General features: G+C 41.9%; 1 protein-coding gene across 3 annotated transcripts; it reads right to left on the reverse strand.

Moving 5' to 3' along the window:
- Positions 1-2,833: 2,833 nt before the first annotated feature.
- On the reverse strand, positions 2,834-19,100 carry LOC124290999 (tripartite motif-containing protein 2-like). 3 transcript variants are annotated; one of them, XM_046727861.1, is made up of 3 exons: positions 18,961-19,100; positions 14,535-14,609; positions 2,834-5,902 (listed from the first exon to the last, which is right to left on the reverse strand). In XM_046727861.1, exons 1-3 carry the CDS (start codon positions 18,989-18,991, stop codon positions 3,810-3,812), a joined length of 2,199 nt encoding a protein of 732 aa, XP_046583817.1. In that variant the 5' UTR covers positions 18,992-19,100; the 3' UTR covers positions 2,834-3,809. The 3 variants fall into 3 exon arrangements, with proteins under 3 accessions (XP_046583817.1, XP_046583818.1, XP_046583819.1); XM_046727862.1 differs by lacking the exons at positions 14,535-14,609; positions 18,961-19,100 and adding an exon at positions 13,358-13,463; XM_046727863.1 differs by lacking the exons at positions 14,535-14,609; positions 18,961-19,100 and adding an exon at positions 6,074-6,155.
- Between the last annotated feature and the right edge of the window lie 823 nt (positions 19,101-19,923).

Consider the following 19,923-nt stretch of genomic DNA (forward strand, 5'->3'; position numbering starts at 1 on the left):
TATTTTGACAGACATAGTGTATTCATCCATGTATGTGGTATCATGATACACCTTTGATATTCCAGTCACTTCAGTATGTGGCACACATCTATATTGACAGTGTTCAGAACAATGTATCCAGGTTTATCCTATAAACTATTTATTAAGCACAATCAAACGCTCTGTTCATTTTCAGGATTACCATAAACCGAAACTCTTGACTTTGAGGTATTTTTCATAAAGACTCCTATATATGTTTTTCACCACTGCTAACTCATTTATCATTTTTGGTACACCTCTGAACGAATGGTCAATTTAAAAATAATTGCTTAGAGTGTGTAAGGGACCGTTCATAATTTATGGCTAGGGTGTGTGTGTGTGTGTGTGTGTGTGTGTGATGATGATTTTTCTGGAGAAGCATGTACAATGTGAATGACACACCCCCAACCCCCCCTAAAATGTATGTACAAAATAAGTGACCCCCCTGCATGTCATGTACAAAATCAATGACCCCCTCACCTTCCCATACTTTCTAACCATAATTTTGAAAAATATTTATATGTTCAAAATTGCTGACCCCCTAGTACGTGTGTACAAAATTGCTGACCCCCTAGCTCCACAGAACAAAATGGGTGACCCCCTTAAAATCATGTTTAACCCACCCCACCCCACCCCATCCCAAGCCATAAATTATGAACGGTCCCTAAATACAGTAAGCTACTTTTAGAAAATCTGTTACAGTCCTGGATTTGTTATGACACATGTATATGATGTAAGGCACCATCAAGGGAGTATAACCACTGTGTACAGGTAATGTATTTGATGTGATTGCAATCAGCAGTATTCCAGGTGTGTGGCAAGTTTTGATAAATATTCCTGTCTGAACCAGATAATCCAGTGATAGCAGCATTCGTGGCTGGAGACTTGTCCTAAACCAGATTCCCTATGGGGTTATAAATATTATTTTAAGTTTGCAGAGATTTATCCCAGATAGTGAACTAGGTGCCCCCAACAGCCAAAAATAGGGAGGGAACTTTATTTAAAATATTGGAACTTTGTAAAAAAACATTCTGAGGCTTTTGAAAAATTATATGCTGAGAGTGTATCCAATGCAATAACTGTTAATATACAACTGAGCATTAAGACCTCTTCAAGTTTATTAGCTTATCATTGAAAAACAAGTTATCTCTACAAATCAATAATTATATTTTTTAACATAGAGTCGAAAATTTGCGATTTCAATTCAGGAAATTGACGAAGTTAGTCATTTGCTGCAAAGACATATATTTCTTGGGCTTAGTGTATTAGTGCTCTGTTTGTTTTTACAAAACTACTGATCGTTTAATGTGCTGCAGTATAAAGTGGTTCTCATATGTTGTGAAAAGGTAACTTTTCCAACTGGATGAAATACATTGTCACCTTGTGTCAAGATACACAATACATTGCCAGGCTGGGAGACAAGCAGACGAATAATTAAACCCACGTAACTCTAATTTCTTACCACAGGCTGACAAGTCATATCAGCCAGAAAGGGGTGTAATACGGGTCAGGTAAATATACCCAGCGTGCGAAATAGCCTCTGGCCCGCTAGCCCGTTGCTAGTAAAAACCAGTCGGGCTAGTAAATCTCCACAGTCAATGGCCGTCATGTCATTAATAGTTATCTATGAGAAGGATAAAACACTTTTGTAGGGCACCCGTCTGATACTGCATGTAAAGAATTATTGACTTATTAATATGGGCATAGATAGGGAGTACTTCCTGGTGACATAGCCTTGCTTGGAAAATCGCTATTCTGTCGGTGTATCTGGGTGTTCGAAGCTATGTTCTGTGAGGAGCAGGTAACTGTATGTTGGACATTAGCCGACTGCAAACACTTGGGACATGACAGCTTTCTTCCTGTTTGTACTTGTTCAGTTTTAAAGAGACTCAGAGGTTAAACTTTGAGCTGAGTTGAGATAATGTTTACCATTACCATGACATGATACCTGTGTTCTAATTTGGCGAAACACCAGAGGTTTATTTACATGGACAAATCTAATGGTCAAAACGGAATTCAATAACAGTAGTTTGAGAATACGTGAAGCATTGTAATGAATTTGGGATTCCCAGTATCATTGATTGGGTGAGTGAGTTTAGTTTTACGCCACACTTAGCAATATTCCAGCTATATGGCGGCTGTCTGTACATAATGGAGTCAGGACCAGACAATCCAGTGATCAACAGTATGAGCATCGATCTACGCAATTGGGATGCGATGACATGTGTGAAGCAAGTCAGCGATTCTGCCCAGTATCTGTCTGTAACTTGGGCTTAACGCCACCTTTAACAGTATTCCATGCAGTTACTCCACGAAATGTCAGCTGGAAGTGATGCTCTTTCTCCCACGTACACCACTGTGCTTAACCCACGAGCACGGGGATGGAGTGACAGATCTTGAAACATCGTCATTGTGAACCGGGATTCGAACCAGATCTCTGGATTTGTAGATATTTGTGTTCTCCAGCGTAATCATAGCCAATTTATGAAAAGTATTGAAATTCAGATTGAAATTGTAGTTATGGTAAGGTAGATATAGTTTCGTCTTGGAAACACACACACACACACACACCGTTCCTACGCCCCTGTACGATGACTATGAGTCAGCGAATGTGGCCACCTGACCACCCCTACTATATGCATGGGTTGCTGACGATCTAGTACAGATTACTGTGGAAACAGGGCTCTGCTGTTGCAGGCCTATTGGTGCCTGACTCTACGAGATATTTGTGTAATCGGTTATATTAGAAATGAGGGTTCCGTGCATTTGATGATGCTTCAATTTCAGTACTTGAATAAACATTTGAACATGCGTCGTGGGCTAAAGCTTTAATTACAAATTACAAACCGTCAAACTAAACAACAGTTCATAATGCATCCTTGCTGTTACTTTTAAAAAAAAGTATTAACACTTCCTGAATTATATAGTGTATCGATTTTACCAATTTTGCTGCTTTCAGTTAGAAGAAGTTCATGGTCAGTTACGACTAACTGAAAGTTCATGAAGGTTGCAGTCGGTCTTAGATTATCACTTCACTTGGAAGAGGAGCTCTAGAGTCATAGAGTAGTGTAATTATTGTTAGCAAGACTATTTTCGTCATTTTCAGTTGAACGAATCTCTGTTTACATAGAACCTTAATACTCGTTCGATTATGATCAGTCACAAAGCTGGTCTTCATTGAGCGCAACTCGACATGAACATGACGCTGGTTTAATCTTTAATGGCTCGACGAAACGTTGAATGCAGTCCGTCAACAATAGCCGCGTGTATGGTAACGGAACATATCGCGCGTTGAATAATATGAAGTCACGCCACTAATGCAATATTGTCTCCCTTGTCACTGTCTTCATACACTTCCCGCTCATCAAGATATATAATAAATACATCTAGATCAGGGGCGTAGCTACCATTATAAAAATAAAAGCCCGGACTTACACATGATTTTTGCAAGCCCTCAATACGTTCTAAATATAAAGCTTTGCAACCTATTGGGCTTACACGAAAAAATTGGCTTGCTACGCGCCTGTAGATTGTTATTTGTGTGAAACATAGAACTGGTTAAATGGCTAGCTTAATTTCCACAAAGTATTATATAACTCTTGCAATTCTTTCGACTCAAGGTCATTAGCTTGGACTGAAATCCCACGATCTATCTTTCTGCAGGTACAGCATAGACCCATAAAGCTTTCTTAGCACTTTGATGTTCGGAATTCTGGTACACAGACTTATGTGAGTACGATAAACGGGTGTCTGACACGTTTCTTGTTATTGTATGCAACCAATCCAATGAATCAACATTCTTCAAACATGTCCAGCACAACCAGTTTCGACCTGCCCCCAATGAGGACACGACCCGATGGATCTACACACACACACCGGATGTTTTCCAAACCTGTGATATCCGAGAAGGAGACGAACCTTCTTAACCTACCCCCAGCTGTCAAAACATGAAGTCCGTTCATTATATTGTCCACTACAAGAATCTGACCACTGCTGTCCGTGCATATCGCCTGCAGATCGTGTCGACCATCCACCGCATAGCTTTCCTTCTTTTCACCAACGGGAGATAGGATCTCGATGGAACGATGGTCATCACAGACAATCACGTCGTTGTTGACGTTAGTGGCAACGAAGATGGGGCCTTGGAAGAGGTAGGTTTCGTTCCAGGACTTCAGTTGACCGATGGTGTTACCTTCCAAGGACATTATCTTAACACACGTCTCGTGTTCATCACAAACGTACAAGCGACCAGAATGGTCAGTGGTGACCCCTGCTGGCGATTTGACGTTAGCAGCGATGACCTTTATCAGAGTTCCCGCCGGACTGAACAGCTTGACTGAACCGTGACCGATGTTGTCGCCGCAGTCGGTGATGACGAATGTGTTGTCATCTGTGAACGCAACATCCCAAGGTCTAACCACCTGTGAGCTGAGATCACGGATAAGTCTTCCAGCCATGTCGTACATAACACACTTTCCTTCGTGATAGGACGTGCACACCACCTCTCCGTAAACATTTGCTGCCAGCCCCGACACGTTTTCAAGAACATTGAACGAGCTTAGGACCTGTGGTGTTTTGAAGGCTGGATAGTTCCCTATCTCTCGAACCTCGCCAATGTTTGAGGAGGTGAGTATTTGACTAAGCCGTGGTGATGGCAAGAAAACTATATCCGAGTCAAAGGTCTTCTGCCCAGAACCTCTCTGCCGGAAGTCTTCATAACTCTGTTCACAGTACGACAGGAACGTGAGGGCGTCAAGATCATTGGACTCCTTGGTAACCGACAGCAGCATTCGACGGAGATGTTGAGAAGACTGGAGTCTTTCTTCAGCCTCCCCCATTACCTCCTTAATCTTCACCTCTTCTCGTCCCCTTTGTTGACTCAACTGTGCCTTCATCGACGTTGCTGCTTGACGTACACATCGTTCGGTTTCGTTGGCAACTGTATCAATTTTTGACTCTATAGCTTCGAATTTCTCGTTCAGTCTTTCTTTTCGACAGCGGGCTAAGGTTTCTGCTGATTTGGAAGACAATATACTCTGTTTTACCTTCCGCTCTAGTTCAGCTGCGTTGCGTTTCATTCTGTGCCTCACTTCAGCCACTGTTTCGATCTCGTGATCAGCGTGGAACTGCGACAAATCGGTGTGACACAGGAACAGACCGCAGGGGACGCAGCGGTAGGCTATAGGCTCATCATGCTCTTTGCAGATCACCTGTCTCTTGCCGGCATAGATGGACAATGGTGTTTCATTGGCCAGGCTTAATGGCAACACGGTATGCTTCTTGGTGATTTTTAAGTTCGCATGTGCCACTTGACAAGGCTTGCAAATCACCACGTTGCATGTTGTGCAGAGGAATTGTGGGTCATCGTTTTTCTCGCATGCCTGACACAGAGACGGTTGGCTCTCCGGTCTGTTTGTTATCTCAAGCAGGTCCTCGTGTGTGTAGCTGGGCGTCAAACCCTTCGACCCGTTCCAAGGTTTTGGTTGACATGTGCGACAGTAGCCGCAGATGACGAAGTCCGTGTCAACTTCCCTGTAAGTCTGTATACACTTTTCACAGAAGGTATGAAGACATACCAACAGCTTGGGTTCAGAAAATGTGTCGTTACAGGCTGAGCACGTCAGGAGCTTCTTTACGTCTTCGATGTTCGGGGTCACATCGGTCTTTGACATGTTTCGGAGTGTACCGAATCCTTCATTATCGGATAGTAACGTAGTGTCGGTGTCCGTAGCTGGGCTGGTGATGTTGCTGATGTTGTCGCAGGACATCTGGCCGCTGCTGCCGCATGAGGAAAGGCTGATGTTGTCTGGCGTTGGAACGGCCCCAATTGTATCCGAAACACTGGACATACTGTCCCGGGTTGATGTTTCACTCATCACGTCACCTGGCAACGGAAAACATATTTTTGTTAATGTCATTTATTAAAATAAACCCATCTCTGAGTAAAATCCAATTCGTAAATGCGTTTTCAAGAAATTAAGTAACCTCAGAAAAGAAAAAAATATTTTTATCATCAGAATTACGTGAATTTGAAAGTGACCCGATATTCACATACTCTCTGTTCCTTGCTACTGTTGGAACAGTTCTGGAACTGGAGTCCATGATTGTGACAGCTGCCATTACAGGGCAAGTTATTATGACTGGCAACGTTCCGTTCGGGTTTGCCCAGTTTTATTTGTCGCCATCGGATATGATTACTGCGCAATACAGCTTGGAAAAACCCAACCACTTCACAGCAGTTAAGTGCGACTCTGGCGAACTAGTTTACATCTCCGTGATGACAAGAATAAATGGGAAACTTTGTCTCGCATGATGCTGATTACAAAAAAAGACACTGATTGGGGATGTGACGATTTCCCGCATATCATTGTGGACACTTTCAGAAGAACGTTTATGAAAATACTATCGGATTTTATGTTATGATTCAATATGTTAGTTTATAACTGGCCATACACTTGACGCAGCTTCCTGGTGTTATATGGGATGAATATGAACACTGGTTTCATTCTAAATAATGCCCCTAGCCAGTCGCATCGTTACATCAGAGTGAAAGAGTCAGAGATTTCGTGAAATCGCTGTGACCCAAGGGATTATTCCCTAAAATTTCAAGGGATTTCATGAAATTACTGATTTTTATGTTGTTCCATTACACACATTCCCTGTTTGGATAAGTGTGAAATTAAAACTTTCCTGTTGAGTCTCATTTCATCCCTCAGTTCTTAGGAGTTGAAAACTTTGACTATTTACTGATGACACTAAGTCAAGCTAAGAGAGGGAAATCACCGATAATATTCCAGTTGATGTTTTGACAAATGACATCTGTATAGATTATCTTCATAAACTGTTTTCTACATGTTATGAGACTGGTCATGAACCCTCCAACTGGGCCCAGGGATCATTACCCCTATCCCTAAGTCTGGAGCTGACAACCCGAGAGACCCAATGTCTTATCGTAGCATCACACTTGCTAGCGCATCTTATATTGTTACGATTAATTATTTGTTGTTGGGTGTTGATATAAGGATATCAAAGTTGTGTATCAATATTCCTTTTGTAGTTTCAAAAGTTACAGAGGTTGTTTTTAGCGATTTCGTTTATAAATGGAAACAGGACCTTTTACAAGTTGGTAGTTTAACTGGAAGGGGAGGTAATAAGTTACGCGTACAGGCGAGAGGGTATTCAAATTCATTTTCGTGGAATTCATTTTCAGAACTACTGGGTTTTGTGTGACGTTAAAAGTAAAATATATTAACGATTGGAATCGTACTATACAATGGTGTAATTTTGTTACTGGCGTATTCCGCCAAGCAGGTCACGTATCCACATGCAGTCACCTTCAAGTATCACAAACTGGCTATATCGGATCCAATTCAATGCGGGAAAGTCTGCATTCGGGAAAGTAAAATACCCCATGATTATTGCAATAAATTCACATCAACTGGTGGAACGGGAGGACCAGTTGTCTGAGACGCAGCAGTTAGCTGTGCAGTATCGCCAGGAACCTAGGACTGTGGGTTCGAAACCCGGTTCGCTCGTGTCATGGATTTGGTTCCAGCCCTATACCCGCGCTGTTGGGTTCGCCAAAGTGATAAACGTTTAAGACCTGCATCACTTCTGGCGTTTATCACACATCAGGTTGACAAGCCGTGATAACACTTGGATAATGTTCACACACTCATTCGCTCTCTATAAAATTGTTGAATACACAATACCATTGTAGATAGTGGTCAAATGTAACATATATTATCAATATTCCATCATATGTTACATTTGGGATTACACTTTCTCAGTAAAATACGGATTCTAGTACTTTTGTTGGAAACCGCGGTGGCTGAGCGGGTTAGACTAAAGGTCACATGCAACCAAAAAATCAAACATAATTAAAACACAATTATCACTTCTTCATGACATATAATATGCATTGCTGATTATGAAAAAACAAATAAACAAAATTATAAGCGTATAATCGCAAATCAAAAGTGCAATATTGTGTACTTGGGTTTACCTCCCTCGAAACAAAGCAGCCGGGATACCGAACCCAGTCAGAGCGGGTGGGTGTGCACTCAAGTGTAACGGCTGGTTCATTAGCAGATGCCGCCTTCACGGCTGGCTCATGGTGTGTGTGTAGAGATGTTGGGTTTTGTAAATACATGCTCATTTTTTGTGTATAACATTTTGCAATCAACAGACATCATAACATGTCATGTGTTCAAGTATCACACCTGCCTGTCTGTGTAATTACATAATGTGACAGAGACCGAACTCGGGCCATAAATCAATGCGTTTTGTTTATGGTGTATAGCCTGATTGGTGTTAAGTTCAAATTGCATGTGGTCAGTGATCGCAGTTGTGTATTGAATATTGTCATTAGCAGACAGGCAGGCAGACACACAGGTGTCAATAAAACAAGACATTGAGTTTTGTCTGTGACAACGACATATCTATATCACAGTTAGAAATTGTGTCAACGCTAAATAATGACATTGCTTTTAAGTATCGAACTGAGAAAGTGACGCGGTAAGAAGAACGTGTGGTGAAATAGACAATTGAAATTATATAAACAGTTTATTTACTGTCATAACATATAAAAAGCTAGCGCCTGTGAGATATCAACAAAACATTAGAAAAATAGCTCACACCAAAGCCTTCACCGAGTATTCACCCGACAACCCGCTTCCAAGCTGCGCGAACCTATTTACTTGCGCACGTGCTATGAGCGCAGCCCAGCTGTTGAAACCCGTATTCCCCAGAAAAGTCTGGGGAAAATTAGTGAAACGTTTGAACTCCGATTTCGCGCGTTTTTTTTCATTGCGTTATTTTTCAACTTTATAAGTTGAATTTGCATTTTTGACGATTTGTTTCGCTATGTCCATACCGAAAGGTATCAGAATCTGCAAAGTTGTGTTTTACGTTGCATGTGACCTTTAAATAACACAGTCTCCACTGCTAGAGGCATGTTGTCATTCGGCATATTGACGGGAAAACTTTCTACATCTCAGTTCCGCACGGTCAATCCCGGAAGTTGAACGTGTTGTTCGTGGCTGACCGCACGTAGGAAGCTGACAATCCAGAAGAAGTGAGTGAGTTGGGTTTAACGTCACGTTGAACAGTATCCAGGTGTGACACGGTCAGGAAGGGATGGGAGGATATCCCGAAGTAACTCAAATATAAGCTCTTTGCCACCTTGGTGGAACCCGCAAGCATGGTGCAGTTAATCCTAGAAATATGGGATTCGAACTATCTTGAAATACTCCAGTGAGTGAGTGAGTTTAGTTTTACGCCGCATTTAGCAATATTCCAGCAATATCACGGCGGGGGACACCAGGTATGGGCTTCACACATTGTACCCATGTGGAGAATCGAACCCGGGTCTTCGGCGTGTGAAATACTCCACATGGCTTGTATGAATATATGTGCATAAATAGAGTATCTCACCCAAGTGTCAATTAATATCAATTTTATCAACACGAGTTGATAAAGTCACAAATATCAGAGGCTTGCCGGGAGACGAGGGTGAGATTCTATTTATCATTCTAGCACGACAATTTGTGATATTCGATTCTGGACGGTTTAGTTTCACTGAGAAAATATCCTAAAACATGTAACACTATTTCGATTTGCGTAGCGATCCTTTGTTTACATAGCTATAGGTTGTACGGCTCCACGTGCTGTCATCGAAGCTGGTGGAGAGCAAACGATGCAGCCAGTTTGATATCTAAGTATGTACTGTCATAGGCCTTACTGTCGCAGTTGTGGAAAGAATATATATGTAACAATGTAAAACATTATGAAGAGAGCGCCGAAAAGCTTTCGTGAGTCCAGTCTCTTCTTATTATGAATATGCGCGTTTGATTACAAACAAGAGAAAAGTCCGGTCACGTGATATGAAAAATTTGCCCTAATGTACATGGCAGTGATGTTATGTAAGTCAAAAACCGTACTTACATGACAGTTTAAGGAAGGTGACCGATTTCACCGCGTATGAATACAACGAACACGTTGACCCTTTTGTTTGTAAACAAACATGTCGGACATCGGCAATTTCTATCTCGGCAGCATCTTTGGTGTTTTTGAAGTAGAAAGCGAATGGTTTGAAGAAGAATTTCTTGACCCTAATCCCAGTGAAGAAACTACGAAGCTGGAAAATCCGTCAGCAGCGCAAAAGCGGCAGTATATTCAAAGCGGGTCCAGATCTACTTGTGTGTCTTTTCCAAATTGGGAATAGGAGAGTGGTTATCAACAATTATTTCCGTGAATAAAGTTAGCGAGTTCACGGCTTGCATGTGGGCGAGTCGATTGTCATACAGTATGGGAGATCAATAATTCGCTTGAAAAAAATCAAATAATTGTACTTGCTCACAGTATATACTGTATTTTTTGTTTATTTATGTATGCTACTTGTTACAAATACAAGCATACTGGTTCCTGAAATATAGCATTTATGTTGTTGAAAATGTCTTATTTTGTTCATTACACAACCTGTCCCTCAACGGGACGATTCGAAGCGAATTCCAGGGAAAAGGCCTCTTTGCGTCTTGTGTTCTTGCGCGCCAAACAGTTCGGTTTTAAAACGCTTATCAATCGTGCTAGAATGAAGATAAAGCTACTCTGTTTTCAATTTACGCGTTCGGTTTTTAAATTACATTTAGCGGTCTTAAATCAACGATAAAGGACCGCAAAATTGAAAACAGAGTAGCTTTATCTTCTAAATGAAAAATATACATCTCTGAACATAGTATTGCCATTAGACCGGCAGTACAGCGATGTCATAGCATTGTGACGTCATCGAGTTTAGTACGTCATAGCAGATATCCTAGGAGACATCGTTTGATATCACACAAGTACAATATCTCCTGTGGAACACAGTTTTGGATGATAAACGTTATTCCCTTTCATATAAATGGAGAACATATCCATTCGCTGGGCCGTGGTCGATCACGTGCCAGCGGTCAAGTGTGACCGGACGATTGTTACGTAATAACCGTTGCATTTAGAAGCACATGGCCGGAATACATCCCTTTGCCGAGTGTAGTTTGGTGTCCGAGGGTTCATGAGAAGTTCTATAACTACGTCTACAAAGCGTAAAGTCCTGGGCCCTGTTCCTCAAAGCGATCGTAGCGCTACGACAGTCGTAAGTCAATGTTAAAGTATGGGAGTTACGATCATTTTAGCGCTACGATCGCTTTGAGGAACGGGGCCCTGCAACTGACTGGCCACACGGGTCAAGCTGACATGAAACGTTCTTGTGTAATACGCTTGACAAATATCGTATCCGCTCTCGACGTGTGACAATGCGTTCCTCGGCAACTGGCGTATGTGAAAGATGGCTTCTCCAACATGAACTTCCTTGCCCTGTACGATGCAATGTGCATTGCTCAGATCAGTACCAAATAACGATTAGGTAATGAAGTAGGCATGTACCCCGGATACCCGTACTCGTCGTACTCACTAACGTATACTTAGGGCGTGGCCTTAAGTTGAAAAAGAAAATTCGAGATGGAGGAGTTCATACCCGCTGACTCAAATTCGTTACTAAAATGGATTCCCAAGTTGAGGTATATGAGAATTTGTTATATAGGTAGTATTTTTCGTGTACCACTATTGGTCAAATACCGTCACATGATTGACTACAAAACACGATATTGACTTGAGTTTTCTGATAAATTACGATATTGACTTGGGTTACTAAAAATAGACAAGGAATCCCGTACGAAGGGGCTTACCCCGCTTTTCAGCCAATCAGATCACTCTGCCAATAAAACCCGTTTCTCTTTCATTATATAATAAAACAATAATAGATTCTTGTAGAGGTCGATATCGGTTTTTATTGACCTGAGAAAAACAATATCGGCCTCGCAAGCTCGGTCGATATTGTTTTACTCAGGTCAATAAAAACCGATATCGACCTCTACAAGAGTCTATAATTGTATAATAGCTGATGAGCAATTTGTCAAGATGGCGAGGGGGCTTACCTTTTCCCGGAGATTTATTTGTCTGTCCCAGATTAACGAAACGTACATCCTGTTTCCAACTGTCAGTCAACAGCCTGAGATGCTATAATTGTAGACAACGTGAAAACCCCAATAAGTGCATTACTTGTCAACCACTGCGTTAACGTATTCGTGAATAAACAACTGCAGTTTAGTGCCACCCATATACACATTATATAGAGTATTCTTTTTCATTCACACTGCGCGGTGTATAAAGAGTGACGATGCTTCAGATTCAAAGGTAGACTATACATGTGACGTCTATACGGGCGTGGTTAAACTAGTGATATGAGCCGTGAACATATTTCAACACTCACCTAATAGGTATTTCTATGCAATGCAATTAGACGAAATGATCGAACCAGGGCGGACCCAGAGGTAGGTGTGTGTGTGTGTGTGTGTGTGTGTGTGTGTGTGTGTGCGTGCGTGCGTGCGTGTCCTCCTTCCCCCGAAAATAATTCCTGAGCATTTTTTTATGCCTGTTGACAGAGTCCACCGGAAATGGGCTTCACTCTTTCAGTCCATTTGGGAAAACGAACCCGATACTCCGTCGCGACGAGCCAACACTTCAACTACTAGCCTACCCCATCGCCCCACTGCGAATGCCTAAACCACCATGCCCGATATGAAATGACGGGTATGTCAGTCAAACAAACTGATAATGAAAGTTACGTCAACTGGCGCAACCCTTTACCCATGCATGGACTTTACTAAACTTCACACCTCTACCAACCCGTAGGCAACATTGCTTGTCACAAACAGACTTAGGGGATAGCGTGTAAAGGATCGCTGATACATGTCATGGTACACTGAGTAGTGAGTGAGTTTAGTTTTACGCCGCTTTTAGCATCACACATTGTACCCTTGTGGGGAATCGAACCCGGGTCCTCGGCGTGACGAGCGAACACTTTTACCACTAGACTACCCCAGCCGCCCCCGGTACACTGAGTTCATTCATGCTCATGATGGAATTCGTTGGTCTGGTGCAGGCTCGATTGTTAAGACATCGTCTGTATATAGCTGCAACGTTGCTTAGTAAACCATCAAACAAACACATTATCCTACTCCAACATGCGACCATAAGAAAACGTATTCTTGTTGATGCAAATGGCTACTATAACATCAGCTATAGGTCGGTCACGTGTCATGATATGTGCTACTCACAGGCACTGGAGTGCTTACCCGATAATGTCTATTTTCAACAGTATCTACAAGTCTCATTTTAACAATGTCGTCGTCGAGAGGTAATCCAGAGTAACATGTGTTATTTCCATGAATGAATGAACGCAGCCGAACATTCTGAAAACTGATTTCAAGATAGAACCTAGACATTTTTACAGCTGACCTACCTGAACGTGTAAGTATCCCTTCAAAGCGCAGTCACTTGCATATACTGCTGCATACATGCATATCTAGAGCAGAGCTGCATTGTCAGGGTGCTGGGACTACTTCCTGTGGGTGTTGTAACTGACATACCATACCAACCAGGAAGTATGACAAGAAATACTTAACGCAAGTAGAATTAGTAAACCAATGAGAATAGAATGGTTGTCACTTTCCTGTAGACTAGTCACGTCGCTCGATCCTACGTTTGTAGTAACGAGTGTGGTCCCAGATTGTTTAGTATAGGTTTGGTTCGTAGTGACGAGTGTGGACCCAGATTGTTTAGTATAGGTTTGGTTTGTAGTAACGAGTGTGGTCCCAGATTGTTTAGTATAGGTTTGGTGTGTTGTTAAACGCCGCAGTCAGCAAATAGTCCAGCTATATGGCGGTTTAGTATAAGGGATGTTGAAAATAACTCTCTACTGGACCTTCATCTCTAGAGATAGACTAACAACTAGTTTCTGAAATTAACATATTTTACAGAAAAACAGTTCATAATAGAAAAACACACATAAAATATAATGAAAAGGAGCCCTGAGACTTTACTGTGGAAATCTAGACTTGCCGCATAATCTAGACTTGCATGGGCTTTCTTGGATATGTTTGTTTCAGGGTCTGTATGACAGACAACTCTGGAGATGAAGACGGGATGAAGCTGAGTAGTTTATTAAGGGTAGGATGTGACATTTGTACGAGACGCTAATGTAACTGTTATTGTCAGTTAAACACAGAGGAGCAATAGTTATCGATTTTACAATATGTTTTCAATTTAAATTTGAAGTCAGAATTTAATACACATACACATTGATGTGTGATGTTTGTTGCAACCAAGATATCTCTCTCATATCAGATCTTAAGCGAATGTTGTTTTCCACCGCGGTGAGCAGTAGTGCTGCTATACCATGCCCCAATGTGTACATACTCCAGTCTGATATGTTTAAAGGCATGACGACACACACGCATACAGATGATACAATCTTTATCCCCATTCTAGTGTTGACTCGTGACGTAACGAGGGCGTATTCCCCCTTAACACCCCGTTATAAGACATGATCTAGCCGATGAGAACTTGTTGTAATGGGTATTGGGAGTCTCAGTCTGAGTAGCAATAAAATATCCCGAGGCTCTAGACCCGCAACTCACCCTCCTTGTCTGTGTCTTCCATGTCGTAGCTGTACAAGGGGACGACGCCGAGGAAAGAACAGGTCCACTTCAACCCTGCAGGGAAAACACAACTTGAACCAGCTATCAACTAACTTGTCAACAATTTGGTTTTTCCGGGATCTTGCAGAACATTTGAATGAAACTTTTAGTTTCGTCTTCCCGGTGTGACCGGCGTGAATGGCTAACATTCTGCCCAATTATAGTGCTGTTGTTGACTGCACACCCTACGTGGCATATACATACAGTTGGGGCGATCTAGGACGGCTAGTGTGGCGTGAGATTATAAGATTTTCCATAAAATGTATTTGTTTGTTGTACAGAACGGCATTGGGTTTGACAATGGACAGGTAGTACACAATAAGGGATTTGGTTTGACTGTGGACAAGTGCAGTACGAGATTTGAATTTGACAGTGGACGGGTAAAGTAAAGGGCTGAATTTGGTAGCAGACGGGTACAGAACAGCATTGCGTTTGACAATGGACGGGTACAGAACGGCGTTGGGTTTGGCAGTGGACAGGTACAGAAGGGCGTTGGATTTGACAATGGACAGGTACAGTAAAGGTTGGGTTTGACTGTGGACGAGTGCAGTACGAGATCTGAATTTGACAGTGGACGGGTAAAGGGCTGTATTTGGTAGTAGACGGGTACAGAACAGCGTTGGATTTGACAATGGACGGGTACAGAACGGCGTTGGGTTTGACAATGGACGGGTACAGAACGGCGTTGGGTTTGGCAGTGGACAGGTACAGAAGGGCGTTGGATTTGACAAAGGACAGGTACAGTAAAGGTTGGGTTTGACTGTGGACGAGTGCAGTACGAGATCTGAATTTGACAGTGGACGGCACACTCCGGCGCAGTGATGACTTAGCATAACATCACTGCCACAGGCTAATTTGCATATCACGTGACCGGACTTTTCTCTTGTTTGTAAACAAACGCGCATAGTCATAATAAGGAGAGACTGGCCTTACGCAAGCTTTTCGGCGCGCTCTTTACAATGTTTTACATTGTTACATATATTTCTTCCACAACTGCGACAGTAACATTTATGACAGTACATATTTAGATATCAATCTGGTTGCATCGTTTGCTCCCTGTCGGCTTCGATGACAGCACGTGGAGCCGTACAACGTACGTAAACAAAGGATCGCTACGCAAATCGAAATAGTGTTACATGTTTTAGGATATTATCTCAGTGAAACTAAACCATTCTATCAAAGATGTTTAATTAGATGTTTAGGCTCGTCAAAAATAAAAGAGTTAAGAAATATGTACATTATATTGAATGGACTATGCAAGATGTGACGAATCGTCACATATTTCTGGCCTGTGGCAGAGGTACTATGCTGGCTGGCCGCGTGGAACTCTGGGTAGGAGATTGAGTGGACGGGTAAAGTAAAGGGCTGTATTTGGTAGTAGACGGGTACAGAACAGCGTTGGATTTGACAATGGACGGGTACAGAACGGCGTTGGGTTTGACAATGGACGGGTACAGAACGGCGTTGGGTTTGGTAGTGGACAGGTACGGAACGGCGTTAGATTTGCCAATGGACGGGTACAGAACGGCGTTAGATTTGACAATGGACAGGTACAGAACGGCGTTGGGATTGACAATGGACAGATACAGAACGGCGTTGGATTTAACAATGGACAGGTACAGAACGGCTTTGGGATTGACAATGGACAGGTACAGAACGGCGTTGGATTTAACAATGGACGGGTACAGAACGGCGTTAGATTTGACAATGGACAGGTACAGAACGGCGTTGGGATTGACAATGGACAGATGCAGAATGGCGTTGGATTTGACAATGGACAGGTACAGAACGGCGTTGGATTTAACAATGGACAGGTACAGAACGGAGTTGGGTTTGACAGTGGACAGGTACAGAACGGCGTTGGATTTGACAATGGACAGGTACAGTAAAGGTTGGGTTTGACAGTGGACAGGTACAGAACGGCGTTGGATTTAACAATGGACAGGTACAGAACGGCGTCAGATTTGACAATGGACAGGTACAGAACGGCGTTGGATTTAACAATGGACGGGTACAGAACGGCGTTAGATTTAACAATGGACGGGTACAGAACGGCATTGCGTTTGATAATGGACGGGTACAGAACGGCGTTGGGTTTGATAATGGACGGGTACAGAACGGCGTTGGGATTGACAATGGACAGGTACAGAACGGCGTTGGGTTTGACAGTGGACAGGTACAGAACGGCGTTGGATTTAACAATGGACAGGTACAGAACGGCGTTGGGATTGACAATGGACAGGTACAGAACGGCGTTGGGATTGACAATGGACAGGTACAGAACGGCGTTGGGATTGACAATGGACAGGTACAGAACGGCGTTGGATTTAACAATGGACACGTACAGAACGGCGTTGGATTTAACAATGGACAGGTACAGAACGGCGTTGGGTTTGGCAGTGGACAGGTAAAGTACGGGATTGGATTGCGCCATGCTTTATACACTTGACAGTGAATCTCCACGTACAGACGAGGTAATGTCTACATGAATATATATGCATTAGAAGATTAAGAATTATTTTCCGAAAACATGTATTTTTCAACTTTATATGAAATGCAGTTACTGTTTTCAGCAACCTTTTTTATACAATGCATACATTTGACATGTGTGTTTTCTTTATAACGAAACAGTACATACACATACACGCATATTGTCGATATAACGAAACAATGCATAAATGTGTTTTTTAACAGTCACGCCAAACGTAAACGAAAGAGCATGGCCGGGCTAATATTTATATAAGCAAGACAATGGACATCACCTTATTCAATGTACATGTCCAGAGACAAACACATTTTGTTTTTTAGATGAATCTATATCAACATAATCGTCCCACGTACATATGATCCGAACAAAAACGTTCAGGGATCGTGAATATTTATGATCATGACACATGACACAGCGTGCTCAGTCCAAAATTAATATTGATTCTCATGATCCTAAACTTTTTTATTCAGTATACGTAATGGTTCAGTTGCAAGGTACACAAAAGGCAGTGGTTAGATCGAGATAAACATTATTGACATGGTCTGAGTAGGCATCAACACCTGCTCGGTCAGTCCGCTCGTACGGCGTATAAACTGAAATTCACCTTGGGAGCCGATAAACTACAAGAGAACAATAGTCTAACTGTATTACAACTGTCAGTGTTGGACAGGTAAATACATGACTGAAGGCATGAGCTGTCGGTATACAATGACACACAATAAGTCAAACATCTTCGATGATCAAGGGTATTTGGCCCCGATACAGTAACCTTCCACTTACATCAGTACCAAAGACGAGAGGAGATCTGTGTGAAATAAAGTTAGGAAAGGATACCATGCAGGGACTTTACATGATTTTACATGCATGTACAAAATGGAGCAACATGTAGAATTGAAATGTAAAGGGTATTTTGCAATCTGTATATCTATTTTTCATATGGTATTGCTTTCTTCCACGCGACAGAGGTGTAGCAAATTCTGCATGACCAAGACGATGTCAACTTCAACATAACTACATTTTCTGCCACAATTCCTGCAAATATGTCCATAATATCAGCCCTCAAATACAACTTGTTCTAATGAACCAATATCATTGGAATTTTACTAGGACTAGGGTGATTTTCGAAGGCTGCGAAAAGAGAATGAGTAGTTATGTGTTGTACCTGGCCCTGGAGGATATGGATTTAACAGATAAGGATGTCTTTGTTGTCATTCGTGTTTGACCATATACCCTAGAGAACCTTTAAACAGCTTACCGAAACACTGAATCAACCAGTTGAACTTCCTTAAAGGAGGGACTGATCTGCAGGTCGGGGTCAAGGTTTTAGTCGTTTTGTGGGCACCTCCAACTATGTCAGCTTCGGATAACATATATTACCGGGGGAAGTATAGATAACCACAATGCACTTGCTTACAAAGGCTGTACTGTTACCTGCCGTTTGCAATTGCATCCGGTTCGGGGCATTTCAAAGTGACTGAAAGATGATTAAATCCAAACAGATGAAGGCGGGACTTGTTTTCACCATGATAATACACAGAATGTACTTGACGGCTGTACAACATTTGAAATCAGATTTAAACCTCACTATACAACTGTATATTTATGTTTGTAAGTTCAGCCACAAGTCACATAGCCTACAATTATGGAAGTTATGTGGAAAGTGAAACTGCTGTTTATCATGTAGGTCGCCAGGCACACGTATGTTTAAATTTATATTCGTTACTTATGGAAACATCAAAACAGACAAACGACGCCCTCGAACCAGATACTCGTCCGATAACATCAGTATACATATTTGCAACAGCAGGTGGACACTATGTGTTCATCTCTGTAATGTCTATCACAGCAATGGAGTATAGCATGCCATGGATGCCGTACCTGAAAAATAGTGCTGCTGAATATCAGACATCGGAAACTTCTACTCAGGAGGGTATGTGATCCGTTATCCTAGGTACTGCGGGAGTCTCCTAAACACATCCACATCCACCTGCATATATGCATATATCCCAGAATAGTGGGAATAACTTACTGATGCTTCAAATGTTTCCTCAATTCCCCGAAACTCGTCTTTCCGGAAATAACCTCTAGCTTGCCCTGGCCGTGAGGATGTTCTCGGTCGTCGCACTCAATGATCATATGTTTGTAAGCAGATTGTGTTCTATAGGTTGCTATGATACAGACATAATTGAGAATTTTATTTCTTAAAGAAATGTCTCCAATATTTTCAGGATCCACTCTCTGTGCCTACGTTTAATTTCTTGAAATTCTAAATACTACTGATAACTATAAATGTTAGTTTATTTTAGAAAAAACAACAAAACATTTTGCTACATAAACATGTCATACATATATACAAACATTCTAACCGTGTGTTGGTATCAGTGATAGGAATTCGTTATCCATGGAAATTGTTTTCACCCAACTGCAAGCCAATAATAATAAATTCACATGTTTTAATGCGCTAAACACCATTATTACCCCGGATAACCCAAGCTGCCTGTGGGGCGCTAGAAGGTTTACTGTCTGACATGACTTATCCCACCGGGTACCCATTTCTTCTGCTGGATGAACAGAAGTATTTGTGAACAAACCAAACAACCAGTGGAGCGCCACTACCTCATATGTCGACAGTCTGATTCATTGGCGATAATTATTAAGTGGTTATTATTTACACAAGTTTGATATGACTGTGCAATTGTCTAAGATATTGTTGAATACATTTAAACACTTAAATACTTCGGTAATATGGGCGTATAAAGCAGTTGAACCAACCAGACACTGAATTAATATGAACTGACGAGCAAAGGAAACCTTTGAGGGAACGAACAATTGGAATCGCTG

This window comes from Haliotis rubra, unplaced genomic scaffold (genome assembly GCF_003918875.1).
Source record: "Haliotis rubra isolate DU_JTF1 unplaced genomic scaffold, ASM391887v1 Scf48, whole genome shotgun sequence".
Classification (NCBI taxonomy): domain Eukaryota; kingdom Metazoa; phylum Mollusca; class Gastropoda; order Lepetellida; family Haliotidae; genus Haliotis; species Haliotis rubra.

Bases quoted from the DNA above. Each gene is read 5' to 3' on its own strand.
- LOC124290999 (XM_046727861.1), bottom strand. From the start codon at position 18,991: ATGTCTGATATTCAGCAGCACTATTTTTCAG. The intron at 14,610-18,960 runs GTACGGCATCCA...TTTTCCCTGCAG, and splicing joins TCAGCAGCACTATTTTTCAG to GGTTGAAGTGGACCTGTTCT. The intron at 5,903-14,534 runs GTGAGTTGCGGG...TTCCGTTGCCAG, and splicing joins GGAAGACACAGACAAGGAGG to GTGACGTGATGAGTGAAACA.